The sequence below is a fragment of the Glarea lozoyensis genome (assembly GCF_000409485.1).
Source record: "Glarea lozoyensis ATCC 20868 chromosome Unknown GLAREA3, whole genome shotgun sequence".
Classification (NCBI taxonomy): Eukaryota; Fungi; Ascomycota; class Leotiomycetes; order Helotiales; family Helotiaceae; genus Glarea; species Glarea lozoyensis.
In genome coordinates, this window is record NW_007360998.1 from 2,647,725 (window position 1) to 2,675,713 (window position 27,989).

General features: G+C 46.5%; 7 protein-coding genes across 7 annotated transcripts; 3 read left to right on the forward strand and 4 right to left on the reverse strand.

The window, feature by feature from the left end:
* Positions 1 to 1,496: 1,496 nt before the first annotated feature.
* GLAREA_00868 (ABC transporter transmembrane region) lies at positions 1,497 to 6,386 on the forward strand (the record flags this gene model as incomplete). Its single annotated transcript, XM_008085626.1, has 8 exons — positions 1,497 to 1,691; positions 1,760 to 2,541; positions 2,592 to 4,324; positions 4,409 to 4,719; positions 4,786 to 4,949; positions 5,022 to 5,071; positions 5,196 to 5,592; positions 5,654 to 6,386. 8 exons carry the CDS (start codon positions 1,497 to 1,499, stop codon positions 6,384 to 6,386), a joined length of 4,365 nt encoding a protein of 1,454 aa, XP_008083817.1.
* A 4,125-nt stretch (positions 6,387 to 10,511) lies between these two features.
* GLAREA_00869 (uncharacterized protein) lies at positions 10,512 to 11,986 on the forward strand (the record flags this gene model as incomplete). The annotated part of the gene is made up of 4 exons (XM_008085627.1): positions 10,512 to 10,776; positions 10,829 to 10,910; positions 10,961 to 11,115; positions 11,178 to 11,986. The coding sequence occupies 4 exons, from the start codon at positions 10,512 to 10,514 to the stop codon at positions 11,984 to 11,986; spliced, it is 1,311 nt and encodes a 436-aa protein (XP_008083818.1).
* A 2,766-nt stretch (positions 11,987 to 14,752) lies between these two features.
* On the reverse strand, positions 14,753 to 15,493 carry GLAREA_00870 (uncharacterized protein; the record flags this gene model as incomplete). Its single annotated transcript, XM_008085628.1, has 1 exon — positions 14,753 to 15,493. The coding sequence occupies one exon, from the start codon at positions 15,491 to 15,493 to the stop codon at positions 14,753 to 14,755; it is 741 nt and encodes a 246-aa protein (XP_008083819.1).
* A 1,749-nt stretch (positions 15,494 to 17,242) lies between these two features.
* On the reverse strand, positions 17,243 to 18,808 carry GLAREA_00871 (uncharacterized protein; the record flags this gene model as incomplete). Its single annotated transcript, XM_008085629.1, has 2 exons — positions 17,243 to 18,189; positions 18,238 to 18,808. 2 exons carry the CDS (start codon positions 18,806 to 18,808, stop codon positions 17,243 to 17,245), a joined length of 1,518 nt encoding a protein of 505 aa, XP_008083820.1.
* Positions 18,809 to 19,288: 480 nt separating this feature from the next.
* GLAREA_00872 (uncharacterized protein) lies at positions 19,289 to 19,597 on the reverse strand (the record flags this gene model as incomplete). The annotated part of the gene is made up of 1 exon (XM_008085630.1): positions 19,289 to 19,597. One exon carries the CDS (start codon positions 19,595 to 19,597, stop codon positions 19,289 to 19,291), a length of 309 nt encoding a protein of 102 aa, XP_008083821.1.
* A 1,777-nt stretch (positions 19,598 to 21,374) lies between these two features.
* Positions 21,375 to 24,123, reverse strand: GLAREA_00873 (RNA-binding, RBD; the record flags this gene model as incomplete). The annotated part of the gene is made up of 3 exons (XM_008085631.1): positions 21,375 to 22,008; positions 22,081 to 22,522; positions 22,572 to 24,123. The coding sequence occupies 3 exons, from the start codon at positions 24,121 to 24,123 to the stop codon at positions 21,375 to 21,377; spliced, it is 2,628 nt and encodes an 875-aa protein (XP_008083822.1).
* Positions 24,124 to 26,242: 2,119 nt separating this feature from the next.
* Positions 26,243 to 27,851, forward strand: GLAREA_00874 (Pseudouridine synthase; the record flags this gene model as incomplete). The annotated part of the gene is made up of 4 exons (XM_008085632.1): positions 26,243 to 26,357; positions 26,410 to 26,566; positions 26,617 to 27,248; positions 27,301 to 27,851. 4 exons carry the CDS (start codon positions 26,243 to 26,245, stop codon positions 27,849 to 27,851), a joined length of 1,455 nt encoding a protein of 484 aa, XP_008083823.1.
* Between the last annotated feature and the right edge of the window lie 138 nt (positions 27,852 to 27,989).

The following is a 27,989-nucleotide window of genomic DNA, read 5'->3' on the forward strand; positions in this document are numbered from 1 at the left end:
ATGGGAAAGGGTGACTAGGAATCTGGGGTATGTCGTTCCCGGTACTTCTGTATTTGCCTAATTGTGAAACGGCCTGAGGTTCCGCCACATATGAGATTTTCATTTGGGGGTAAATGGTGGGAACATGGTTTGGGGTACAAAATAGCCACTTGGATATTGTTCATAGTATCATATGACGATAGTTTTGGCGGAGTGCGAATGAGAATATGGTTTCAAGGGTGAAATGTGCTGTGATTTGAAGACGAGAACTATTGGCTTGGCGGTTAACGTTGCGAGATGCAGAGGTAATGCGGACACGTTTGTCCGTTTTTTGCCACTTGAGAAATGTGCATAGAACTGAGATGCTTGTTGCGTAGAATATAAATTCTTGTGGCAGATGACGACGTACGCTGCTGGGATACTGGGATGCTGGGCATTTGGATGCGAGGATACTTGCTTCCTTAGACTCTGACCTGTACAGATATAAGCTGATACCCCCTTTCATGATGCCTTTGAATGCTGCGCCGCTGAATTGAGTTCTGCTTGACAAATATTTAGAATGTTTGGTAGTGGTTGCTGTCGGGGTATAGCTGTACTTCGTGTTAATGACCATTATCCATTCAGGAAGAAGTTACTTACTTGCATTTCCCATTCGGATCCAATTGTATCGCACATTTCGTCTAATGGATACTTGATGTATGCCAGGTTGAGAAATATCCAGACTTCCAGATGGTTGAAGTGATTGTGAGAAAAGGAGAATGAAGCGGCGTCCAGCATCCATCATCGGCAGATCCAAACATCACGCAGCTGACTTTGTCTTTGAAGAACTATTTCAACGTATCATTCGTACACGCGAGACATGGTAACAAGACACAAATAGCGGCTTCATGGCTTCCGTTACGATGCAAAAGAAGCCCAAGTGATGAGTTCAACCGAGGCGTCGTAGATGAATCAACGACGGAAGTTATGTCAGTTTGATCCTCAAAGCCAGAATCGCTCATGAATACCTGAGAGAATTCGCTTCTTACGCAAAGTCATATAATTGCGAAGCATTCCACGTCTATATTGTTCCATGATGTTTTGAGGAAGTCGACAACGAGATAACCTTAAAGACGCCCGCGTATCCAGCGAGGAAGTGTGGGTCACATAGAGGGACGAAGCACCGGAGGAGGTCCCCGATGCTCCCTAAGCGCTCCGGCTCGCTTTTCACCTCGGCACGATCTCAGCCGACCGGTGCCGGTGTAATACGCGATTTATCAACTTCCTATCTAAGCAAGAGTGGACCTTTCAGTTAGATGATGCTGACGAAGACATGCCTGTTGGCGGCGTGGTCGACTCTACTCCGTACGGAGTCAACTAGCCTAGGCAACTACTCCGACATCGATATGACAAGTTTATTTTCTGTATCTTCTGTATCTTTTGTTGGAATGTCCTGCTCAGATGCTCTAATTGAGTCATTGTTTCTTCCTCTTTGAGACCTTCTAATCGAAAGTCGGTACAAACAACCAGCAGGTCAAATGCCATTCTTCAGCGGGCAGGAGAACCTTCTCCAATTGAACCAAGAGGGATTCGACTTTAACATCCAGTTCGAGCAGTTGTTTTTCTCCATCATACCATCTGTTGTATTTATCGTAATATCGCTATGGCGAACGTTTTCTCAGGCTCGAAAACCCACTGTGGTAAATGCGCCAACTTTTCAGCTCATCAAATTGGTAAGCTCTTTCTCTATTTCATCTAAACTCATATATGGTTAATCAAAATGCTGAGCGTATTATGACAGGCTGCCATCACCATCTATGTCGCGCTAGAACTTTCCCTCCTAGTTCTGGTAGCTCTCGGCTCATTCCATGCTACCAAAATGTTCTTAGCAGCTTCGGTACTTAAACTAGTTTCCGCTCTACTGATGATAACATTGAGTCTTGTTGACCACAAGAAGAGCCCGAGGCCTTCTGTGCTTTTGAACAGCTACTTGTTTTTGACACTTCTACTGGACGCAGCTCAAGCAAGAACGTTGTTTCTTTCATCAGATAACAGACCAGAAACCACTTATAGCAGTGTTTTCAGTGCGGCTATTGCTTTGAAGGTCGGCATTTTGCTGTTAGAGGCTCGAAAAAAGTCGAGATGGGTAAGCTGGGACGAAAAGGAGCATAGTCCGGAGGAGACGAGCGGTATTTTCTCGCTAAGCGTGTTCTCCTGGCTTAACAGGATTTTCCTGCAGGGCTACAGTAAAGTTTTGACTTTGAAAGACTTGTTCCCACTGGATAGCTCTTTGAGTAGTGACACCCTTCATCATGAGTTCTCCAAGAGAATGGACTACAGTAAACTCCGAGGCGATAAATTTGGGTTATTGAAGGTTATGACACGCACGCTTGCAGTTCCTCTTCTACTTCCCGTTCTTCCACGCTTAGCACATTTGGGGTTTATCATCAGCCAGCCATTCTTCATCGAGAGTTTGTTAGAACATTTATCACAACCCAAGATAGAGGCGAACGTTGGATATGGTTTTATTGGAGCTAGTCTTCTACTGTATGCTGGCATTGCAGTCAGTACTGCGCTGACATGGTGAGTAAACGCACCTAGACACTATCATATTCCCGACTCACACACTGCAGGTACTTTCATCATCGAATGCGTACAATGGCAAGATCAATATTGGTCACTGAAGTATTTGTCACAGCTACGAAAGCTCGTATCGGGACTGCCGATAATAGCGCTGCTTTGACTCTTATGAGCACCGACATAGAGCGGATAAAAATGGGTTTAAGAACACTGCATGATGCTTGGGCGGCTATTATCCAGGCAGGCATAGCAGCTTGGATGTTATACAGTCGATTGGGTGTAGTCTTTGTCGTTCCAATAGTAGTGGTTGTCGTCTGCTTTAGCTGCTTAGGCGTTCTTCTAAACTTCGCTGGCGACTCTCAAAGAGGCTGGATGGCGGGAGTACAAAAACGGGTCGGTCTAACGGCAACAGTGATTGGTAGCATGAAGAACCTAAAAATATCCGGTCTTTCTAGTGCTGTTAAAGACTTCGTACATAACCTCCGCGTTGAAGAGCTACGAGGGGGTGCCAGGTTCCGCAAGATATTCATCATGGCAGCACTACTAGGCTTTTGCCCGCTCTTCCTCAGCCCTCCGTTGACGTTTGCATTCGCTCGGCAAACCTTGGACTCGACTAAAATGTTTACAAGTCTCTCGTGGCTATTGCTATTGACCTACCCGCTATCACAGCTCTTCTCGGCAGCGCCAGTGCTTCTCTCCGGACTTGCCTGTTTAGGAAGAATTCAGTCCTTCCTGGAGTGCGAAACTCGTCACGACTTTCGACAAGTTTTGGCTGACTTACGGCTGAATTCGAAAAAATATGGTGTAGACGGAGTGACCGCATTTGGCTCGATGCCGGCTGTGGAACATCCTATCATCGTTAAGGATGGTCATTTTGGTTGGCAAGAAGAGAATTTCGTGCTACATAACATCAACACCCGAGTGTCAAAGTCATCACTCACTCTAGTCATTGGACCAGTCGGTTCGGGAAAGTCTACGTTTTGCAACGCATTACTTGGGGAAATACCTTTTAGCAAAGGTAACACGTTTCTAAGTACTAGATTCCCTCATGTCGGATTCTGCGAGCAAACAGCATTCCTTTCGAACAGGTCAATCAGAGAAAATATTATAGGTTTCTCGTTGTTTGATCCTGAGAGATATGCTGAAGTCATTGAGGCTACCGCTTTAGGCTTTGATGTCAACTCACTACCACAGGGTGACAAAACGATCATTGGCTCAGATGGCGTCACATTGTCGGGAGGTCAGAAACAACGAGTTTCCCTGGCACGAGCTCTATACCTACAATCAGATCTGCTTGTTCTAGATGATATCTTTAGCGGCTTAGATGCAGATACAGAGGAGCAGGTGTTTCGCCGAGTATTTGGGCCAGACGGTTTACTCAGAAGACGTGGGTCGACGGTCGTTCTGTGCACTCATAGTGTCAAACATTTACACGCAGCGGACCACATAATATCACTCGTGGAGGGTACTATTGTTGAGCAAGGTAGTTATGACCAACTAACAGCCGGCCAAGGGTATGTTCAGAGTCTCGATTTGAAGGACTTTTCCGCTATTGATGCTTCATCCGAAGGATCGAAATCACAGAACAGCATATCAGAGCCAGAGCGAACCCATGCATTGAAAACGTTCGATACACAATCTCTGATGCCGATGGATGATGAGTCGCGACAACATGGGGACAAGACCGTTTACAAACACTACGTAAAGAGTATGGGATCAATACCAGCGGCTCTTTGCGTGATATCTGCAATCCTTTTTGGTTTCTTCACGAATTTTCCAACAATCTGTGAGTAGCCTTCCTTTTCAAATCACCACCAACTACGTCGCCTAATGAGCCATATGAATAATGGCTAATCCTACTGTATAACAGGGCTCAAATACTGGAGTGATGACACCTCGTCACTACATCCCACACATTCATTTGCCTACTACGCCGGCATATTCGCCTTGCTTCAAATTTTCGCGATTCTTTCGTTACTTTGTCTTGGTGTAGTATTACTCGTTGTCGCAGTAAAAAGGGTTGGAGCAAATTTACACCAAGATGCTCTATCTACATTAATTAGAGCGCCTCTTAGCTTTTTCACAACCACAGATACTGGAGTCGTTACGAACCTTTTCTCTCAAGATCTGAATCTTGTAGATACCGAGCTGCCCGACTCGTTGTTGAATTTTCTTTTCTGTGTAAGTCCACTAGAGTTGCACCCCGTACGAGGAGGAAACGCACGGCAGGCTAATGTTAGACCCTAGACCTTCCAAGCCATTGGACAAGCTGGAATAATGCTTAGCTCTTCGCCCTACTTGGCAATCAGCTATCCATTCTTAGGTGCGCTGCTATATGTCATGCAAAAGTTTTACCTGCGTACCTCAAGACAGTTGAGACTACTAGACCTTGAGACCAAAAGCCCTTTGTAGTAAGTTTATCACCACCTCTTGTTCTGCGTTCCGTCGCTGTCTGTACAATCTTTGCTAATGAGCTCACCTAGTACACATTTCCTTGACACTGTTAGGGGCATTACAACTTTGAGAGCATTTGGTAAGTGATACAAAACACAAACGGACATCATAATTCAAAATAGTCTAAACCCTTTCTGTCAAGCCAAAGAAGAACAATTCGAGTGCGAGTCACAAGAAAGCTTTTACTAATTGTCCATAAACAGGTTTTATCTCTGACGATATCCAAAAGAACGCTCTCTTAATCGATTCGAGTCAACGGCCCGCGTATCTTCTTCTCATGATTCAATCATGGCTGACCTTTGTTCTTGATATTGTCGTCATGGTGATGGCAGTGGTTCTGACGACTCTTGCTGTTCGTCTTCATTCTAGTTCTGGTTTCGCTGGTGCGTCTCTTGTCACGCTTATGGGATTCGGAGAGAATTTGTCAGGGATTGTCATATATTACACGAAGTTGGAGACATCTATTGGGGCAATTACGAGACTCAGAACTTTCAACGAAACCGTCATAGCCGAGGACAAGGTCGATGAAGATATTGTTCCGCCTGAGGAGTGGCCACAGAATGGGATGATAGAGTTGAGGGGTGTATCGGCGAGTTACAAGTAAGTAAACTAACGATCACTTGATCTCATCGTACTTCAGCAAAGCTAACATGTCTCATAGAACGGAAGAGGGAAGAAACAAGCCACTCAGTCTAGCTCTCAGCGATATCAACCTAACCATAAACTCCGGCGAAAAGATCGCAATTTGCGGCCGCACAGGAAGCGGAAAATCGAGTCTCATTGCTCTTCTTCTCAAACTTCTTGATCCACTCCCAAACGCCCCAGGCGAGACGATAATCGACAACCTGCCTCTAAATCTCATCAATCGATCTATCCTACGTCAACGTATGATTGCTGTCCCTCAAGAACCCGTGTTCCTACCAGACGGCACCACATTCCAAGCAAATCTCGACCCTTACGAAGTTTCCACCCCCGACATATGCCAGGAAGTCCTCGAGATAGTCGGTCTATGGCCCTTCATCCAAAGCCGTGGTGGTCTCCAAGCCGGCATGACAGCCGGAACCTTCAGTGCCGGACAACGCGGATTATTCTCCCTCGCCCGCGCTATTCTCCGCCGTCGTCTTCGTCCTTCAAATAGCGGTGGGATACTGTTACTTGACGAAGTGAGTTCGAGTGTGGATACCGAGACGGAACGTGTGATGCAGGAGATTCTCAGGTCTGAGTTTAGGAATTACACGATCATTGCTGTGAGTCATAGATTGGACATGGTTATGGATTTTGATCGGGTGGTGGTTATGGATTTGGGGAGGGTGGTTGAGGTGGGTAATCCGCTGGTTTTGGCTGGGGAGGAGGGGACAAGGTTTGCGGGGTTGGTGAGGGCGGGTGGGAAGTAGGTGATAGAGTTTGGTGCGTAATGGTGTTGGTGTGTATTGCAAGTGATGCTGTTTTCTAGTTGGATTCATTGGTGGATTGCGAGTCAGACGGGACACCTTCTTACAGTATGATAGTGATATTTAGGGGGTTATTTACCCAATCTCCTTGAGTAGATATAAGATATTGCCTCTATCACGAAGGAGACACATGTCTGTCAGGGGAAGGAATGTCAAAAGTCGATTTCTGGCATGGATACACTTGGAGGGTATCCTGTCAGTCTTGGTGATTTGAAGTGTATGAGAACAAGAATATCTATGCTAATTACAAAAGATTGACTTCATCACAACAACTTGATTTTATTTGTCTTGTGCAAGTTGATCTTGAGATACTATCGGTCTCACTAGTCCACTTCAAAGGAAAATCAAGTCAAACACAGAAACTTGTGCGCAAACTCGATTCTCAATTCGACAGTCGACAGTTCTATGGACACTCAACTAGAAACACGTTTCTCCCAAATCCGCATATATACATCCCAAAAATCACCCATAAACATCCAAACCCCACCTCTACCACAAAACAACCAAGACCCAACACCCATCCCATTCCAACCACATATCCTCCAAATACCTACATTTAAGCCCACAATCCAAATAAACTCTATCAAACGCAAATGTCATGCTAAGCCCTCGCTCGCTAATAATAACTCTCCCACTACCGAGCCCCGACGCACATAAATCCGCGCCTTCCAACAGCATAAAACGCTCCGCAAGCAGGTTTTCCTTCGTGGCTTCAGGTACCAAGCTGTGGGGTGTGAGTATTTTAAGTGCGCGAGGTCTTGGATGCATATTCTAGTTTGGAATGGAAGGATAGAGGTCAGCTAAGATGCAGATGAGAAATGAGTTACTGGAGAGGTGGTAATGGTTTAAGTCGGATTGGGTCTGTATGTACGGTTTCGGAGTGTCAAATGCAATCCCCATCCCAAAAGGGATGTGTGCGAACTCACCGAGTACGTCTCCAGACTTTACCAACATCTTCCCAAATCTCCAAACCCTTCTTTATCCATAATCAGAAAAACACTATTCTTACATGCGAAAGCTAGCTAGGCGCATCACAAAAGCAGGCGCATCCACAACAGTAACACCACATCAATCCATCACAAAAACCTATTTCTAGCCCCCACCCCTACCGACAGCTTGAATAAGCGCTTTAGGGGGCGAAAAACTGCACTCGTCTGGAGTGGGGTCCGAAGCGCTTCGAGAGAAAATAGCTTAATGCGGCGATTTTTTAGGGTGCGTGAGCGGTTCGAGAGGGCAATGGTTTGGTAAGTTGTTAAATGCGGGACGATTTTCTACGTGAAGATGAAGAGTAGGCGCTGGTGGCCGAAAAGTGGGGTGGGTTTGCTGGAAAGAGGGTGTGAGGAGATGGATGGGGGAATTGAGGCTCTTTGGGTGATGGATTAGGAATGGATGTTTATGAGATGTGGAGATGGGATTGCTGGAATGGGTTGGAAGCGTTTATTTTGGGTGAAAGGTTTGTCTGGGTGGATGTTATGATGACCATGGCTGAGTATTGTGCCGGAAGATTAAAAAGTATTCTAAAAGAAGATTCTTCAAACGCTTTGCTCACCCGGGAAAATGATGGCTCTCTCGTCTATTGACCCTTTTGTTATATCAAACTGGTTTCGCGACATATCGAGATAAAAGCTCGCTTAGTGTCACTGCGACTGTTTGATGAAGTCGACCAAGTCAGTATCGCCATCAAACACCATAGAATACATCCACGATGTCTGTATTAGCATAATCTCATTGTGATACCCCTGACCTAACCGCTGGAATTACCACCAGAGTCTAGAACAAGTGTGAAAGCAGACAAGCTCGATCTGTGATGAGGTATTCGAGAACCTCGCTTATCTTATTTTGAAACGTTCCTCAGATGCATTTTCTCCTGAAGTAAGCGCTTTTGGCCCCAAAGCAGACCCAAAACATGGGGAATAATCAAAAAGTCGCTTTGATCTAAGCGCTGTGGCACCTCGGATGCGAGTTCGACTACAGATAGACTGCTTGGGAATGTCTCGAACATCAAAGTGATGTAAGGAAGGCCCGTGTCGTGGTATGGAATCTCAGCGCTTCCATCGAGAAGGAAATGGAATTTTCAGAGTCTTTACACCGCACAAATCCCGATGAACGGTCATACCGCTGTGGTGTGTTACTCTCGCTAAGAGTGCAGAAGCCAATAAGCAGCAGTAATGCGATAGGAATTGTGGTTTATGCTCACCGGATAATATCCCTTCTGTATTTTCAACGGTAATATGGAAGCCTCGTAGCGGTCAATGGGATTGTGTAACGAGGATTGATATTGTATTTTCATCATCGTTGAAAGGCAAATTTCGAATTCTCTTTTGTGTGGCTCGATAATCGTATCCTCAACCAGTTGTGATTGAATCCAAGCGCACATCCAGAATCCACGCCCTCGCGAGGTATTGCCCTAATGCTCCTCAATCCCAAGCGCTAATATGAAGCATTCATGCTTCTCGCCAACGGTCCCACGAAGTCCCGCTGCAGGTTATCTCCAATGAGGGGTTTGTGTTTCCCCCGCCACCCTTCCCGGCGATCATAAAACCCTTGAAAGTGTCGTTATCGCCACCTCGAAGGAGCAATAGCGGAGTGGGGCAAAAGGCGAGCAGTCCTCGCACTGATGAAATCAATCAACCTGATGATGAGGTTGGATTTGTTGGATGTAACTCTGCACAGCACAGCACCAGGCTAGGTGAGATGCGATGCGGTGATCCTGCTGGCTGAGGAGTGAAAGCTCCACTGGACGGCCAGTAGCGAGAGCATCCTTTGCGCTGGGGGTGGACGGACTTCACTACAGTACCTTCGTACCCGGGCCGAAGCGCAAACTCTTGCTGCCAGACGGACCGCCGGACTGAAAGTAAATTACGACTTCGCTCTTTTGGGTCATTTTGATATTTATTCAGCGTCAAGGCATCGCCAAAAGAGGGCGCAAAAGGCAGACAATGGATATTTCCCGGTATGAGACACTTCGAGGTATTGCGCCAATGTTGCGAACATGGTCAATCACTGGCTTCAAAAAGAGTGATGAATATGATCAAGTGTGAAGCTCATCGATAGTCGTAGGTGAGAGGGGGGGGTGGCCAGTCCTCTTCAGTGTCTCTCCGTTTGGCTTACGACGAACCGATTCTGCTGTCCTCCACGCAAGCGGCCGTATGAATACGCAGCCATTGTATTGACCCTACCAATAGCCGTATTGCCAGATTGGGAGCTGCTCAATCGCCACGGGGCAAAGGGCCCCCAATGATTTGCAGCGTCGCTGAATGGGTGTGATGAGGCAAATGCCGAGGACGGCCATGACCGTTGCTCTCTGGCTGTGAGCGAGAACGACAGTTGTTGGTGACTTGGAGTCGACTTTGGGGTCCGTTTATGCATTTCAAGAGGGCGGATTCGCTGAGCAGAGGCCTTGGTGTGCCCTGGGAACCGCCAATGACCCGCGCATTCTGGGATGCAGAACGAGCACCCGGCAGCACCAGCCAGTCCCAGCCCTCCCTTTTGCTTCACCACATCACATCCCCGTTGTTTACCTTGCAGCTCTGGATGCCATCACGAGTCTCCATGGGTCCGCTTGCAGCACACTCGAGCTGCGGTGCAGGGTACCTACATCACACAACTCAACCCCAGCTCGCTTACCCTGTAACTTCCTCTTTCCCTCGTCTTTGGACTCTCTTCTTGCTGGTCGGCTCGCTCGTGCAATCATCCATGTCATTATAGCCAAGCGGCAGACAGGGAAAGCGGGTGGGAGATCTGGACTGCGGAGAAACACTTATCTCAACCCTCATGTCCCTCAAACCTCACACCTCAAGAACAGTGGAGTCCGTAACGTCGCCTGTGAATGCTCCTCCACATTCAACGACTTCCACAACAGAGTTTCGAATCGTTATGTGCATAGGATCAGCACCTTGATACTGCTGTGTGTCGGAATATCTGGACATATTCTCAGTCCTTTGCGAAGAATCTTGCTGGTCAAGGTTGATTGCAATTGTGTGGAACGATCTAATAACCTCAACATCGACCAATTACCCGAGGCAGCCACCGTCGTTCACGAAGTCTTACGGGAAACGGACCGACAAGATGAAGTTCTTCAAGAGACCAACGATATTTGCTCTTCTCATACCATCAATACCATCAGTATCAGCGATTCAAGCTCTGACGAACTCACCATGCGCGGTGCAGTGCGGAAACGTCTTGGGATCTACTACTGGAGCCGACATTGAGTGCCTGGATGAGAGGTTTGGCTTGACTCCGGGCTCGACGTTCAAGTCTTGTGTAGAATGTCAGATAAAGAGCAAGTTCGTGGATCCTGTCACTCATCAAACAGATCTACAGTTTGGATTATGTGAGTTTGCACCTACTTATTTTTTGAAGACCTACTAATGGGATTTGAATAGACAATATGAGATATGCCGTGAGTTGGTGTTTGTTCGGATTTCCAAACAACACAGACGTCGGTAGTACGCCATGTACAATTGGGTATGCTCCTTTACACAATACTTTGTCATACAATCTCTAATCACAGGTAGCTTCTCTTGTGGTCCTCTGCAACCTGCATTTGAGTATGACGGTCTCTCGCCAAATTCGCCAGCTCTCGCATATTGTCCAGGATATGTCTCCACTACAGTCCATTCATGTAGTAATTGCCTAAAGAACCAAAACGACAAGACTTTCTTAAACAATTGTATGTCGCCATTGCTTTTCTGGCAACCTTCTACGCCAATAATTGGTACTAACACTCCTCAGATGCCATTGCACTTGATGCAGCCTGTATACAACAACCCGCTCCTGGGCATACGATATCTCTTGACGGCACCGTTTTCTCTCATGTAACTGTCAACATCACCAAACCGGACGACAATGTGCTTAACGGAACAACTGGAGCTTCTACCAGTGGGCTTACTCTTGGAGCAAAGGTTGGCATCGCAGCTGGTGCAGTGGTTGTGTTGTTGGCTATCACCGGATTCTGTATTATCTGGAACGGACGCCGCAGACGTCGCCGAGTTCTCGCACAGCGCCAACGCGACTCTGGCTTCCAAGATTGGCGTCAAAATCATGATTTTGAAAACGCAGGTCTTCACGGCGGCCACCCCCAGATGACAGGAACGCCTCAAGATGGCAGTTCTAGTGCTGGAGGGTTCTTCGACAGTCCAGCGAGCACAAGACCGCTTGTAAGTCAGCGAGCATGGCCGACACCCAACCAGCAACAAGACGATAGAATCATGTACGAAGAAAGTCCTCTCAGCGCCGTTGGCGAGAAAGCCTACTTCAGCCCGTACTCAAGTAACTACTCTTCGCCTGTCAGCGCGACAGATGCCTTACAAGCGAACGTCATGGGCAACTGGCCGCAGGACCGCAAAGGAAGTCTGGGGGCTGGATCAGCACTTGGACGAAATAGAAGCATTGATAAAGTCGAGCGAGAACCAGAGGGCGACAGAATCGAAATGCAAAACGTCGCTCCAGTCTTGCTGCATCCAGGAAACGGACGTGGTCAACCAGCCGGCCTGTACTCTGAGGGTGCAAGGAGAGTTGGTGGACCTGCTGGGCACTTCTGAGCTCATTGCCGGTCATCATATTGCATATTTTTCATCGAGTTTTTTAGCGGGTGCTTTGGGTTGCTTTTTCCACGGAGTGACTGGTATACATATGGGAATGATGGTGTTGAAATGGGATAACGGGCAAAGACTTGGAGGATACCCGAGTTGAACTCACGAGTTCGTCTGGCAAATGTTACGACACGGTCTTGTCAACAATGACGGATATTATTAATTAGATGGCGGTTTGTTTGGGGATGGATTTACAAGTGGGTGATTGGTGTTGTGGGAAAACTGGTGAAGACTATACTGTATTATAATTACACAAATCTCATGATGATTATCTGAATCTACATTTTTATCAATATGACGATATCAAAATCTCATATCCATCTCCCTTTCTCTCCAAGTTCCCGGTGATCAACAGCTCCCCAACCCCCTTCCCCTAAACCATCGAGTACACTACATATGCATCCCAAATACCAAACTCCCAGTTTCCTCACCCACAACACATATTCCAGAATCGACCCCAAGAGCCTCACCACCAGATATAGAACCACCCACCCATCCCATCCAATCAGCACCACGTACCTCGCCTTTTCCCAACCTGCCGAGTTTCGGTCGGGTGGTGTTGGGACTTTATCCGGTACCGAACAACGTTTCTACGCATGCAACTAAATCCTCTCACACATCTCCAGCTTCCACCGCATCTCCTGCTCTTTAATGAAAACAAATTATACATACAATCAAACAGCTATACATAGCACCTCAAAAACCACCGCGAAAGAGGGAATCGCTATGTCTCGGTAGATTTTCAACGGGTGCGTCGTATTGTATGTGCCAACAAGCTGCAGCGCATGGTTGGTCGTGCGCTGTGTTTGATTCGCTTACAGTACGAAGGGAATTGGATTGGATTGGCGCGGGCTTTTGGAGGTGTGTATGTTATGCATGGAGGTGTATTTTTATGGGGGGCTTGGTTGGGGGTTAAAATAGAATATGGTATTCGAGGCTTGCTTGAGGCTAGGTCTGGACTCTGGTTGTTGATGGATGTTGAGAGTTGAGTAGGTTGTGTTGTGCCTGGTGGCTGGCACTGGTTGTGGTCTTCTAGAGATGTTGATTTTGAGACTTGGCTTGGGCGGTTGAATCGATGGATTGGAAGGTGTTGGGACGAGCTGGAAATTATCGGGTGCCGACAGAGCGAACTTGAGTAGGTGATAACGTGAAAGACGCTTGTATTTTGGTTCGAAGATCATGGCGCTTATGAATGTTCGATTACACTCTCACAGGGCCATACTAGTTTCAGTCTCAATACAACTGGGATGCGTAATTCCATAAATTTATCCTGTTCGATCGTATTGTGTTTACTCCAGCATACGGTTTTGATATCAAATCCCTGGGAAGTCACTTCCTCCCTCCTCCTTTAGCGTCAAGTTCTTAAATCTATAAATCAAAGAACTTAGTCCAATACAATTAATACCGTAAGTTAATTCACACACCATCCTCTTCTCAGTCGTCTTGGTTCATGGCATATCAAGTACCTCTGAAACATAAAACCAACATCTCCTTATCTTTCCCGTCGAGCAATCCACGCCACAAGTACACATGATGCACAATACTACTTTGAGTTGCTGATCTCGTATATGCCTTACCACTTCCAACTTTTTAAACAGTTTGTTGAGAGCGGGAATATCTGTTTGTTGCAGTGACGAAAGTTACCTTCAATTGAGAAATTCATTCTCGGCGTCTAGAAAGGGCAGGCGGGTGGTAGTATGTTGGTCTACTGTCCAACCACAGTTACCACACACGTCTATGACGAAAAGTCCTGTTGATCATCTGAGTTGCGGCTCCATTCTGAAACTCACAAGATAGTTTGAGAGGTAGGAAGCGTGGGCAATAGCAGTCGCATGCCTGGGATACTCTCCCCTTTCTCCTTCTAGCATTAGTTCCAACAGAATTATTGAACTTGATGGTGCGTGAACTTGAGAGGCCCATGTTCTTACTTTCAGTTTGTAATCCAAAAGTCCTCCGAGCGCTTAAAATTCTTCTGTTGATAAGCTTTACCTGTGGAACTTACCGTACTGACCCAGTGCTTCGAGGGCGTCACAATCATGACAAGTGACGCAGCAGCTGATGGGATATGTAGTGTAACCCCAGCACCACCAGAATAGCAGTACTGCCCTATGAATAGCCCCCAAAGAAGCTCCCGACAGCGTGCATCGTGGAAGAATCGCCTTTCTGTGCATATTTCTTCGAAAACTCTTTATCTGCTTCGGAGGCTTTTTCAGTCATCCTCCAAAAACACTTCAGCTCAAAATTAAGATCCAGATATTGCAGAATTCTTTGTAATATGCGCTATCATATGCCGGCGGGTAGTACCTGAAAGAGAATCGCACACTTACCAAGCATGCTGCACGACTTCGAGAGGCTTACTCATGGATGCAACACAAGGGGAGTATGGGACGTGCCGTACCGTTTATTTTGCTATTTTTGAATGTGAGAAGTTAAATTTATGACGGTGGGGATTGGAGAGGCTGTTTTGACGGTGTTGGTGTGAGGAAGGTGGATGTGGTGCTTGTACGGTGTGGTATAAGGGGTTTGAGTTGAGCGCTTGGAAGTAGATTTTGAAGTTCACGCAGGCGAGCTCTAAAATACTTGTACCACTATACACTTGAAGATATAGTTATACTGTACTATAATCGTGAGATCAATTTAGGTAATCTTGCCCTTAACAGAAGCAAACAGCGTCTAGACTTCCTCAAAAAAAGCGAGACATCAGAATGACTTCTTCTAAGCCTCAATTATATCCTCACTCCTCAACCTCTCGTCCAACTTCTGCAAATACCCCCTTTCGTCCTCTTGATATACCCCAAAATCTCCCCCACCCATCCCCTCAACCAACCCCCTCATCTCCTCAAGCAACCTCTCCGCGTCCCCCCTCCTCTGCCCACCCTGCCTCCAAGTCGCCTCAACAATAATCCTCCCAGCCCCAAACGCCTGCGGACTATCCTTCCCCAACTTACTCTCCAACCAAACCTTCACTTCTTTCTCCATCGTTTCAGCTTCATGAAATTCTCCTTTAGCGAGAAGTAGACCAGCTAGATTATGAAAGTGCGATAGATTACTCCTATCTGTTCTCAGCTCACACATCATGCGGAGAGTCTTTTCGGCCTCTGGAAGGCTTAGTTCTTGTTGGATGCTGACTATACCCAGGTACAAGCGATCCCAGGCAGGATAATCTACGTCGTAGAATGTTTGTGGTGCGGCGGCATTGTCTTTGGCTGTGAGACCCTCTTTCAGGAGCTTGTGAAGGAGTTCCAGTTTCTTCTCCTTTGGCAGTGTACTGTCGCCATCTATTGGTAGACTCTGGATCTCTTCTTCCGAATAATTTGACAGGAAGTTACGGCCTAGTGTAAATGGCAAGTCGTTCCAAAAGGCATTGGTTGGCACTGGATATTCCCAAATGAATTTGCTACGGCCATCTGTATCTTCTTTGCCATTAGAGTACCTCACTCCTGTGGAAGTAGCCATCTGAAATTATGTTGAATTGTATTTTGCTGCAAGAGTTGTGGTTTGTGAGACTGCCTAAATGATAAAGTGATGGCTCGGCGCTTATCACCCACTCTTGCTGAATTGCTATGGCAGATCTTTGAGAAGTATTGTGCCAAAATAGATGCCTTAAGCAATGGATTTAGCGCAATACTTCCCAATGATCCACCATATATTTTACAGTTCGATAAACCTAAAAGATAGTAGACACTTAACCAATACCCATATTCTAGGTACAGCATTGAACTTTGAACTGGGAACCCTAACCCCCAGCCATTACAACTTCAAACCAGCCCAAAAAGTACCGAGACATATCCACAAAACACATGAGGCTCAGACGTCCCACCCAAAACAAAGCAGCAAAAGAAATCTCCGAATCCAAGACCGGAAGTAAAGATCTCGATCTACCGACATATACCCCGTCACACATAAACCATCAAAATAATCTACGGTGATAAATTCTGGGGTAAATATGTCCATGCTGACTGATACTGCGGTGTAAAGTAGGTACGAATCGTACCCAACCGATGATGGGGTACAGCATACGCATGCAGATTAAAATGCCTCAGAGGAAGTACCTCTTTGTATCTTTCGTACCAGCTTACCAAACTGCCATTTCTGGGTTGCTGCTGTTTGGAGAAGACGTAGTCGCTGGGTAGATAAGAGGGTGTCAACCTCTTCAATCATGATGAGAAGGAAGCGGGAACGTGTTGGTTCAGGGTATAAGTCTTGATTTCCACGGAGCTGGCAAAGTCTGGTAACACGAAAGATGCTTGCTGGGTAGATGAGACCACAGACATCCCAAGAATCTGACTTGGGAGACGCTGTGTAACTCAACCCAAGCGCTTTACTTTGGGAGTCTGATTGTCATGTGAAGCAGCTTACTCGTATTTCTCACCTGCAGCTATCTCTTTCCAGTTGTTTACTCTCACACAGTGGATGTATGGATGCCATGTTTTGCTGGCAAGTGCACAGTTGTCCGCGTCGGTCGACGACAGGTCGCCGTGCAGCAGAACCCTTCGAGATGAGAAGAAAGTCTGGTTGACCTTCCAAGGCTGGCGTATAGACCTGGTGTAACCTACTGTGTCGTACACCACCCAATCATCCATCTCTGGTTGATGGCATTCATGCACATCAGCTCCAGCCCTCCCATAGTGGTCCCACTTTTTAAGCGAAGGGGTTCAAGTGACCCGACGGCACCTGCCACCAACAAAGAGATTGGCAAAAATGCTTGAATGTGAGGGGAAAAGAGTGATCGCTGGCGATGTGCTGGGCAAATGCAGAAGTTGTTGGTTTTGCTGTGCGAGATTAGGATCTGCTGGAGGAGATGAGGGAGGAAGATTCCGCTGGATAACCGCTGAGGAAGATGGGCAGAGAATGTTGGTGACTTGCCTGATCAGTCACCGAGTCCTTCCAAGGCAGAGTGTTGGGTGGCGACCGTGAAAAAAGCAGTGTGTCCATGAGGAGGTACCAAAGTACCAAATGGGAGTCACCTTGGAGATGTTGAGTTTTTGGGGAAAATGGATCTGAAAGATTTTGAACTTGGGCTAGCCCAAGTCGTATGCTCGTCCCATTCATTAATATGTATCTGTCTCCAGCCAAAGCAACGCCCCTCATCATACCAACAATACTCCCACAATTTGTTACCGAGACAAAATAAAAGTAAACAATAAGGTATAAGCCACCGAGAACTCCATCGCTCCCAAGCTCAGATTTAGCAAAAAAAACATATCACCAAAGACTATCCTCGTCTTCAACGGTGTCAGGGCTCCATTGCTTTTTTCTTCCGTGATCCTTTCTGAACTTCTCCAACGGACGGATGACTTCTCCTCTGCGTTCCCTTTCTCTCCGTTCCTGCTCTGCCCGTTGAAAGTCGCTTCGTTCGTATGCTGCCCTATTGGTGGCGGTCTCGTTCTCAATAGGACTAGTGATTGTGTTGCCTAGACCTTGATTCCTCTGCTGAGTTCTCGGAGGATATCTAGGAGCTGCGCGAACCGTAGGGGTTGTGAAGGGTGAAGTTCTGGCGGTGGTAGATGTATTCGCGGTAGTAGCTGAGGTTGGTGATGTTAAATGGCTCGGATATTCAGGGCTGTTTTTAGCACTCTGAATTGGCGACATAGAGAACTGTGTTGAATGGCTTTCTGCCGGGCTCTTTGGGATATATGCTTGATGTGTAGGCATCTGAGTCTGAGGAAGCGATCCGATCTGACGCTGAAATGGTAGATTGTGTCCCTGCCAATCACCCTTTCTTTCAACGTAATCTTGATCATGAGAAGCCTTTCGCGAATGGCCACCGGGAACAAACTGGAGAGGAGCCGAGTGTACAGCCGGGCTGGCGTAAGGATTACCGTACGCACCGGAGTTTGGTGAGGTGATGTTTGGAGCGCCGAACCGCTCATCGAAGCCCGAATTCAGACCTTTCATATGCTTGAATCTTTGTCTACGAGCAAGCCAATAAAGGATCGCAAGAATGATGAGAAGTAGACCACATACTCCTATTGAGATCCCAATGATTGCGTTGCGTGAGAGACCTTTCTTGTCATTAGACGAACGGGTATTTGGGTTGTCTCCGGGAAAGGTTGGCGTAATCTCATCAGACGTGAAGACCGAGCTAGAGAGTCCTATCATTGTACCCAACGGAGGTTGCTGACTACAACTACCCTTTAAAGCTGCGACAACTATTGCGGGGGTTAGCAAATTCCACAAATGCTGCTGGTTACACGTACAGTTTCCAAGGTATTTTTGTGGGCTGGCTTTGAGACATTGTGTGCATCTGAACTCAGAACCTCCAACCATCGCGTGCTCATCTGCAGTACAGAATGAGTACGTGTCCTCATTCTCAGGGATCAAGTCGGCATTGCCCACTGCAGCTCTAAGAGGTCCACATGCGGGAGAGGTAGAGCACGGTGTGGAAACCGTATCTGAGTTGTTGCGAAATCCGAATAAGCATGTACTGAGCGCAAACCGCATGTTATCTTGAAACTTGGAGTCAGCAACGAGAACGCGGATTCGAGGAGAATACTCACATAAAAACCATTTCTGATCATCGCCACCGCCTGCCGTAAAGGTGCTATTCTGTAGGCATTGCACACAAGATTTAAACCTCTGTCCGACGGCGGTTGAATTCAATGAACTATCCTGGCACGCAATTTCGTCTTCAGTCGTAACCGAGTGATTTGGATCCTGACTATTCGAACATAACGCGACACATGGCGACCCAGGTGCTACTTTCAACCCAGAGACACTGTTTGACAGGAGAAAGATCGTGGCGATCAAGGGGACGCGAAGGACAACCATTGTGAATTTGCGGCGCCAACAGAATTTCCAGACGGTCGAAGTACCATTTGAGAATGTCTTGTCACAGCCGCGGCCGCGAAGAATGAATGTGTAAATTCGAAGAAGGTTGATTTGACCAAGAACTTAAAGGAAAGAAGACAGTAATGTTCAACGCAAGGATATAGATGTCGTCATGCAACCCTCTCAGAAAGAGTAGACAAGATGTTTCAAGAAACAGAAGGGTATGAAAATAGAAAAGCCGTCAGAACGTTTGGGGGCTACGAAAGACATATATGAGAGGACAAGGCAGCGAATGGCTTAGAAATTGCAGCCTTCCCGCAAGTCATTTCTAAGGTAAGCCATCGTACACGCCAGACAGACAAAAGAAAGCGGAGTCACTTGTTGGTATACAACGAGGGTATCTGCCCGTGACACCAGTTAAAGTATGGATCTTCCTTCACTTGACCACTCACAAACAGAAACTGTAGCCAACAGGTCGGCTTATCGCCCTGACCAGAGCCTCGGGTTGGTAGTTCCTCGAACCCACGAGTTAAGACGATGATGATTTGGAGCTGCGAAGCCCTTGCCAGCAGGATCCCTCCATCCAACAACGTCCCTACCAGCTCGTAGCCAGTAGGAAGCAAGAAGCTGTTTGAATGCATCGGCACGGCTGAGATGAACCAACATTCGGTGTACAGCAGGAGCCCGGTGAAAGACTGGCGGTTTAGAGTAGGAGTACCGGGGACTCGAGTACGTGGAGATACCGGCCGACTGACTGTACCGTCCGGTCTCCAGGCTCACAATTTCCATGGCGTGGATGATTGGTCTCTTAGAACGAGCACTCTGAAGTTAAGCGCTGGGTATATAGCCTGTTGCCGCGACCCTGGTAATTGCCCGCATGCCTTGCAGCTTCCACCCACACACGTCCACCTACCGACCAGCGAATCTGTAAAGATATCCAAATGGGTACAGGTGGATAGTGGCGATCTCAACTTGAGGGCTGCTTCATATGAGTGGGCGCCTGAGACATTTTGCTACTTTGTGTAACCAAGGAAAAGAGTGGCTTATGGAGACAGGTGGTGGAGGTGTCATGAATGGGATGTTCCTAAATTGCTTAGTAATTCACTGCTTTTATCCTTTCATTCGACAATCCGAGGAGCCAGCATTGGTGAGATAGTATGGCGGTTGCGCTTAGAATCCATGGCGACGTTTCACGTCGTCGAGAAAAGCCAAGTTAGGACTTTGTACTACATGACGATCCGCTCATTCGGATCCGCTTGGACGACAAGTCGTACCATCTGTAGGACTTTTGGATATGGGATCGAAAGTTAGACGCTGGACAGTGCGAATGGTTTCCAGCCGGTAAAATAAGCTTGTTCAACCCACGGCGGCTACCGTGAGGTCGGTACGGATGAAGTGGAGGAACCAGATGCCGATTTCTATCGTTGACTGATCCCAGTGTCTGTTGGTAAGGCATTCGCAAGCTGATGTTAATAGACCAAGTGCGCAATCATGATGCTCGGCGGCTCTTGACTTTTCCAAGCGTCAAGCAAGAGCTGATTGCTCAGGAAGATCGGAGCAAAGACCTCAAACTATTTTCGGCATCAATATCACGTGATCCAGACCTTTCTCACTGAGAGTATATCAAACATCCAGATCCATTATTGTTCCACTAATATCTAAAAACGAAACTATGTGGAGCCACCTGGTTACCAGATGTTTCAGTGTTACCAAGGCTTGTGAAAAAGAGTAAGAGGAACTGGATTCACAAGCACGGGTTACTATTAAGTGGACTACTATTCACTGCTTAATCGGCCCTCGTTAGATAATTTTAGATCCAGGGAACATCAAAAACAGATTAGAGTCTCCATTTGCCCTTTTCTATTTCACTTGTAACAACGATTTAAGATTGTAAAGGGTGAAATGCCATTGAGTCACGTGTTATAGAAATCATTCCCCCTATCTGTGTCGAGACTCCAAAGATGTGCTGCTTACCCAATCTTCTATTTACCGTATGTAATTTTTACACTTACCTAGAGTAAGCTAGATCTCTTTGATGAGGTTACGGATTCAATTATATGATACGCGCTGTTCAAGCTCTAACCGTGCAAACTGAAGAAGGCAAAGATTTCGAAATATAAGAAGTAACGCTCAGAACAAGATTCAACAGCTGATGGCCCAGTAATTTTAACCAGACCTCTCCAGGAAGATGATTCATATCGTTCATTGATTCTTTGCTGCTACAGGAGCAAGAAACATCGACAAGTTTTGTTGCTGGGAAGGAATAAAAGCAGGATAGACTAGGAGATTCGTGGATCGATTGCACAATTACTCTCATCTGTTCGTGAATTTTCTCATCGCAGTCGGGTTAAGAGGTGAAATATCAGAGATCTTGCTCTCGATGATATAAGCAGAATAGATTAGCATGCTTAGGTGGATACTTTAGGGGAAAATTAGATAAGCGAGCTTTGACATGCGACTATTTGCTACGGTAACTCTTCTGGTAGAAAGTTCGGTACAAGTCTAGAGCAGAGTTAAAGCCGACTACAATAAAACGAGTAGAAATGGTTATCGTTGTTCAAATTATCTAATCTAAGATCCTATGCCGTTCAGATCGACAATGTCGCTTTTGAACCCCCCTGACGGGCCCTGACGGGCTGACGGGTTCTCTGATTCTCTCTGCTAAAAGAAGAATTTCTTCTGGAACATTGTGACTCTCGGTTGGAAGCTGGGTACCATCTTCGGTGTGGGAGTATTCACCATTTGGCCCACAAATGGGTTTAGAGAGAAGCTCATCCTTCATACACGCATTATCTAGCATGCTTGTCCACGTTCCAATGATTCCAGCATGACTATGCTTGTTATGTTGTTTAAAATGATCCGCCCGAAAAAACTTCTTTGCACGATTGCACTCGCCAAATTTATGAGTTTCCTGTAAGTGTACGATACGCAGCTCCAAGTCTGCTTCTGAAGTAGTTTTTATGCCTAGGTCATCAACAGGCCCACTACGTCTAAATTCTTCGCCGCAATAGCCACAGATGTCTGCTTCATCTGGAGTTCTCGAAGCTGGATGGAATGCAGCCTCATAGCTGATAAGTCCCGCACACGACCAGGAAAAACGCCGAGTATGGAGAGAATTGCTGTGAACTTCGGCATTATTCTTGCTGCGGAAACGTCTGGGGCAGTATGTACATTGATAGGGGTTTTCGTTCTCATGAGCACTACAAACATAGTATTAGTCGAGAATATCGAAAGAAACACAGTGCCTAGCACTAGACTCTGTGAAGACTAACCGCAATGCTACTTTAGTGTCAAAACTCTTCGGCTTCTTTGGGCAGCAATTGCACTTGAAATAATTTCGAAATCTAGAATCCTCGATCTTGAAAAACTCTCTCATTTCCAGAAAACGCAACATCCCATGTGTTGTGTCGTAAGCGGCATATCCTAAATCAGCGGCAGTTTCTGAGATTGATACAGACACGCACGATTGCCCAGCAGCGACGAAAGCAGCCTTCTGCAATTCGGCAGCTTCAAACCCGGAAACAATTCCGCTCATCATATTGTACACTGCCTGATCTATATGGGCGTACTTTAGACGCCTCTCTTCGACTTCTTTCTTTGAACGTCCTGGCCTGAAAACTTTTTGGAGTTTGTTTTGACGTTTCAAACTCTTCAGATCTTTGTAAATATCTGCAAAGTCGCGATGGAATTTGGCGAAAAGGAGAGACATGTCCGCTGACAGTTTATCAGTAGTTTACCAGCTTTCGTGGAGTATTTAGCTTACAGAACCCCAGTAATCCTAGTTCTCCATCTTTTGAATTGAGCCATTCGATGGCTATTTTGTTAGCATCTACAAGCTTTACCAGTGTTATCGATTCAGCAGCAGGTGTTTCCTGGCTTTTGTCATTTTGAATCCCTTCCAGGCCTTTCTCGAGATGTTTCAGTTTCTTCTGAATCTTGATCAGACAGTCTTTGAGGCTTTTCGCCTCTTGTTGCACATGATTCAATAATGTCCCATCAGAAATTTGGGATGAGAAAGAACTCGCCGATGATGCAGAGCTATGCGAAGTGCGAGAACTGTATGAGCGTATCGAAGACCTCGATTGCGAAAAAGTACTGTTCAGATGGCGAAGCATCTGTAATTGGGCTTCTGGCTGACCAGGTTGTGCAAAAGCTCGATATAGTAGGAAGTCAGTGTTTCCTTCCCGAGCGATCATGCGTCTCAAGTAAGATTTGAATCGATCTTTTAACTTAATTGGAGACTGCGTCAGAGCATGCACGTCGCTCAAGGTACAGACTTGAAGGAACGCGACGAGCTGCCACACACAGAACGTTTCCCAGGATTGATACTTTCCTTCAAGTCCCACTAATTCTTCTGATGGTAAAGCCTTTGTATGTCTAGTGTTATCTACGACACAATGTGGGGTATCGCTGCTAGCAGCGCTGCTCTGCCGCCCTTTCACGCCATTTGATACTGGTGATAAAATTTCTGAGTCCGCATCCGGAATCCCACGAGCCGAACGAACGGAGCAAGTATAGCTGTTATTGCTACCAAAACTGCGGATACTGATATCACTGTGGTTGGAGCTGGCATAGCCGGAGTACGTTCCGGTCACAGGAGATTGTCTTGAGGCAGAAACTCGACTTCCGAAAAGCTCGCTAGTACTTCGAGTTCTGTGTAATTTTGAGAGTTGGTTCATTTGTGGAAGCGACTCGTGCCACTCCCTCTTAGCTCTTTCGATTCGTTCTCTCTCTTCAACGGGGAGCATGCTTTTATGCTCAACCCTGAGCCTCCGACCTTGAACTTCCCTTTCATTCATAGAGTCGATGAAAAGTCTTGTCTCCTGGGCGCTAGAGAAATTCGCAAAGGCAAGACCTCTGAAAACACCCTTATCGAAATGATAGTTGAGTGCATAAGGAAGGGGCAGCCGCATTTCAGATACTAGAGCGATAAACTGTTCTTTGCGGAATGCGAAAGGTATATTTTTGATAACAACAGCAGTGGGGATAAACTCGTCACTTTCGCGTGCTCCATTTTGACGTCTCTGCCATTTCGGAGGGTCGACATGGCTGTTCGTGTATGCAGAATGTTTCAATGGTAACTGATTGTTAGAGTTTGGCTGCAACATTGATGTCTCGCTATGATGTCCGGATTCCAGCTCATTGTTACGCCTTTTCATTCCAGCATTGTTCCGGGTTTCTCTACCTGGTTGCAGCAGATTGAGAAGAGAAGCGTCGTAACTGAAAGAATCCATCTGGGTTGGATAAGGTGAAATATGCCTGGGCGGCGGCAGAGGTGGAGGCACCGAAGCCGATGTCGACGGTTCCATAGACATTATTATCTGATATTATGGTTGACGCGACACTATTGATTCAAAAGCAGTAATGTTGAAGTCCCAGAGGAGCGAAGAGATCAGTATAATTCCTGTCAATGAGGCCAGGATAGCAACAAAGAGACCAGGCCGATGTATTTTCAAGCAATATCTGTGATGATGGAGACCTCTCGCCCTCGAGTCAAAAAAACAATAGAAAAGATTTGGCAATGTTTTGTTTGCAGCCTGGTCTATGTGCTGCTCAATCTCGGGCGCAGCTCAAGAAACTCCGCCATTATCAATCTGCTGAAAAGTCACGAGAAAATACATGCACAGCCCCAGCAACCCAAAACACAAATTCAAGGAACGACCTGCTGCCAAAACGACACAACATAGAACTTCTTGTGGTGTCAAGGTGCTCACTTGAAATAATTTTAGGTCATTTTTCGCCGGATTGTGACCTGTATTTAAATCATAAGCCACCCCGCTGCCTTCAGGATGGAGTCTCAAGAGCGATCTCAGCCCAAAGGGCACGAAACAACCGAAGTTGAGCTGTTTCGCTACGTTGCAGCATCGCTGGACCAGGAAGAGATATTTCACGTCCTTGGATTTGAGTTTCTGCAACGCTATAATCTGGTACGGATCCAGAATAAACTCGCCAACATACGAGAAAGCATACATGCAGATCTCGGCCAAAGTTGCGACGAGAAGAATTTGAATGGTGTGTTGAATGAATATAGTATGTACTACGCAAGCCAGCACATATATAGACATGTACATCGATTAATTCGTTGTAGGCCAAGCAATTAGGAACTACAATCTATTCCGCGAGCTGAAGCCGCTTGGTGAAGCAACAACCGAAATGCGGAAAGCTCTATTGAGGACTTCATTTCCGTCCATTACGAGTCAATACCGATGGACTAAGCCGTTCGAATCTCACTATTATACACTGAATGATAATAGAGCAAAGGCTGATAATCTTCGGAAGGCACTACGCCATTTACTCCCCCGTCATCTTACATACTCTCATGCCGAGCGCGTACGCCGCTCACGAGAGTTTGAGGAAGGCAAGTCTCCCCATGAAATCAGTGTTGTTATCGATAGACTGTCTCGGCTCATAGTTGCTCTTGGGGGTGGCGCGTTGTTAATAGTTCCGATGCTGATCATGGCAATCAAGCCTGATCAGACGAAAAGCCTGGTAACAGCTTCTGTGGGAACCTTATTGTTCTCTTGCGCGATTTCTCTGGGGCTGAACTCAAGCAATAGCGAGACACTGGTTTCGACTGCCACATATGCAGCAGTAATGGTAGTGTTTGTGGGTATTACTACAACTGTTAACTCGACCTAGACAATGTAGAGAGGTATCATTGTCTGATGTGTATCAATTATAGTTACCTGGGAGAAGATGGTAGACGAGCAAGCCCTACAGATAAAAGACAATCTCAGTCACCTGGGAAATACGAACGAGCTGGTATATCCCTCGTCATTGCTTACATTGCCCATCACGAAATCAATGTTCAATCCTCGAAGATCTCGTCAATCGGTAGGCGGTTACAATGAGTGACTGAGCGTGGCGGCGATATGCCTTGCCTTTCTGAAGTTCTGAATAACGCGGGACGGAAAAGCAGTCCCAGTGAGGGTTGAGTGGTTCTGAGGGAGGGCTAAGACTAGCACAGAATAAGGAAGTAGAGCTGGATCTGAAGAACCTGACTGATAGTTTGCTGCACAGATTAATTCTCAATGTCGAATTGTTCTGATAGGGTGGTTCACTCGCTAGACTTTTGTACCCGAAAATATATGAGTGATTAACGGCCCTTCAAGAATTCATGTTGTCGTGGTAAATTCATTTCGAAAAGTTCAAGAATTTACCGAGAATTCCAAGTGACCACAGTTTCATTCTTTACAATGATTTTTGTGTTGGTGTATATTTCAAGAAGCAATGTGTAGTTCGAACTTGAGCTTGAGAGGAGCTTGAGACGCTAACCTCTGATTGGCTTAGCGTCAACCCACGAAAGCTTCGGCAAAAAAACTTTAGCTTCGAGATGAAATATTTCGAGGGACAATCGACAAGTAGGGAAACCACCACCCACGCGCACATAAACCAGAAAGAAGAAGGTGCCTTTTGACTTCCCCAACCGTCAGAATGGCCTTGGTAGCTGCGCAGAAACAGGAAGTCGAGTACTCCATCAAGCCGGAAGCAGTAACTCCCACCGTGGACACCAGCTCATGGCCACTGCTGCTTAAGAATTACAACAATTGTATGGCGCAAATGTCTCAAATCGATAGGATATTTTACTGATAAGCTTGCAGTACTCATTCGCACTTCCCATTTCACTCCAATTCCTAATGGATGTGCCCCGCTCAAGCGCGACCTCAAGTCCTACATTAGTTCTGGTGTGATTAATCTTGATAAACCTTCGAACCCTTCCAGTCACGAAGTTGTCGCCTGGGTGAAGCGCATGCTCAGGTACGAAAATTGCAGAGTTTTGCGAAGTCGCATGCTAACAGCAGGAATAGAGTTGAAAAAACCGGCCACAGTGGTACTCTCGATCCTAAAGTTACCGGATGTCTGATTGTCTGTATCGATCGCGCGACTAGACTCGTCAAGTCGCAACAAGGAGCAGGAAAGGAGTATGTGTGTGTCATCAGGCTTCACGACAAACTTCCAGGCGGTGAAGCACAATTTGCACGCGCTCTCGAGACCTTGACTGGTGCTCTTTTCCAACGTCCTCCATTGATTTCTGCCGTCAAGCGACAATTGCGAATCCGAACAATCCACGAAAGCAAATTGTACGAATTCGACAATGATAGACATTTGGGTGTATTCTGGGTCAGCTGTGAGGCAGGAACATATATTCGTACACTTTGTGTTCATCTGGGTCTGCTTCTTGGTGTAGGTGCACACATGCAAGAGCTGCGACGTGTACGAAGTGGAGCTATGGACGAGAACGTTGGAATGGTCACTCTTCACGACGTTTTGGACGCTCAATGGATGCAAGATAACACACGGGACGAGTCGTACTTGCGAACAGTTATTTCGCCATTAGAGACTCTTCTCACCACCTACAAGAGAATTGTTGTCAAGGACAGCGCGGTTAACGCTGTATGCTATGGTGCAAAGCTCATGATTCCTGGATTATTGAGATATGGTAAGTCATTTAACGACCATCAGGGAGATATCTTTACTAACATAGTTTCCAGAGTCTGGTATTGAAGTCCACGAGGAAGTCGTTCTGATGACCACCAAGGGCGAGGCCATTGCTCTGGGTATTGCCCAGATGTCAACAGTCGAGCTCTCAACTTGCGATCACGGAGTCGTCGCTAAAGTCAAGCGTTGTATCATGGAGAGAGATCTCTACCCAAGGAGATGGGGATTGGGACCAGTTGCACTGGAAAAGAAGAAGATGAAGTCTGATGGTAAACTCGATAAATACGGCCGACCAAACGAGGCCACACCAGCGAAATGGAACACCGACTACAAAGACTACAACGCACCACTTGACGGCTCAGAAGCCGCCCCAGTCGCCGAAACCACAAGCAAATCAGATGTAGCCGCCGCACCACCAATCCCAGCCGTTGATGCTGACGTCTCAATGATCAACGGCGACGACGAGAGCGGTAAGAAGCGTAAACGCCACGAGGGCGAGACGGCCGAAGAGAAAGCCGAGCGTAAGCGCAAGAAGAAGGAGAAGAAAGAGAAGAAAGCAAAGAAGGAAGGTAAGAAGGCTGTGGATAGTGATGACAGTGAATAAAAGAATCCGTGACCTGAAAAGAGTCTGATCATCGTCCCGGATAAGGGGTTGTTATTGAATGGTCTTGCATAGTTGGCTCTGGCGTTTTGTTGTATCATACTTTTTTTATGCAGCTGTTTTTCTGCTGCAAGGTACAGG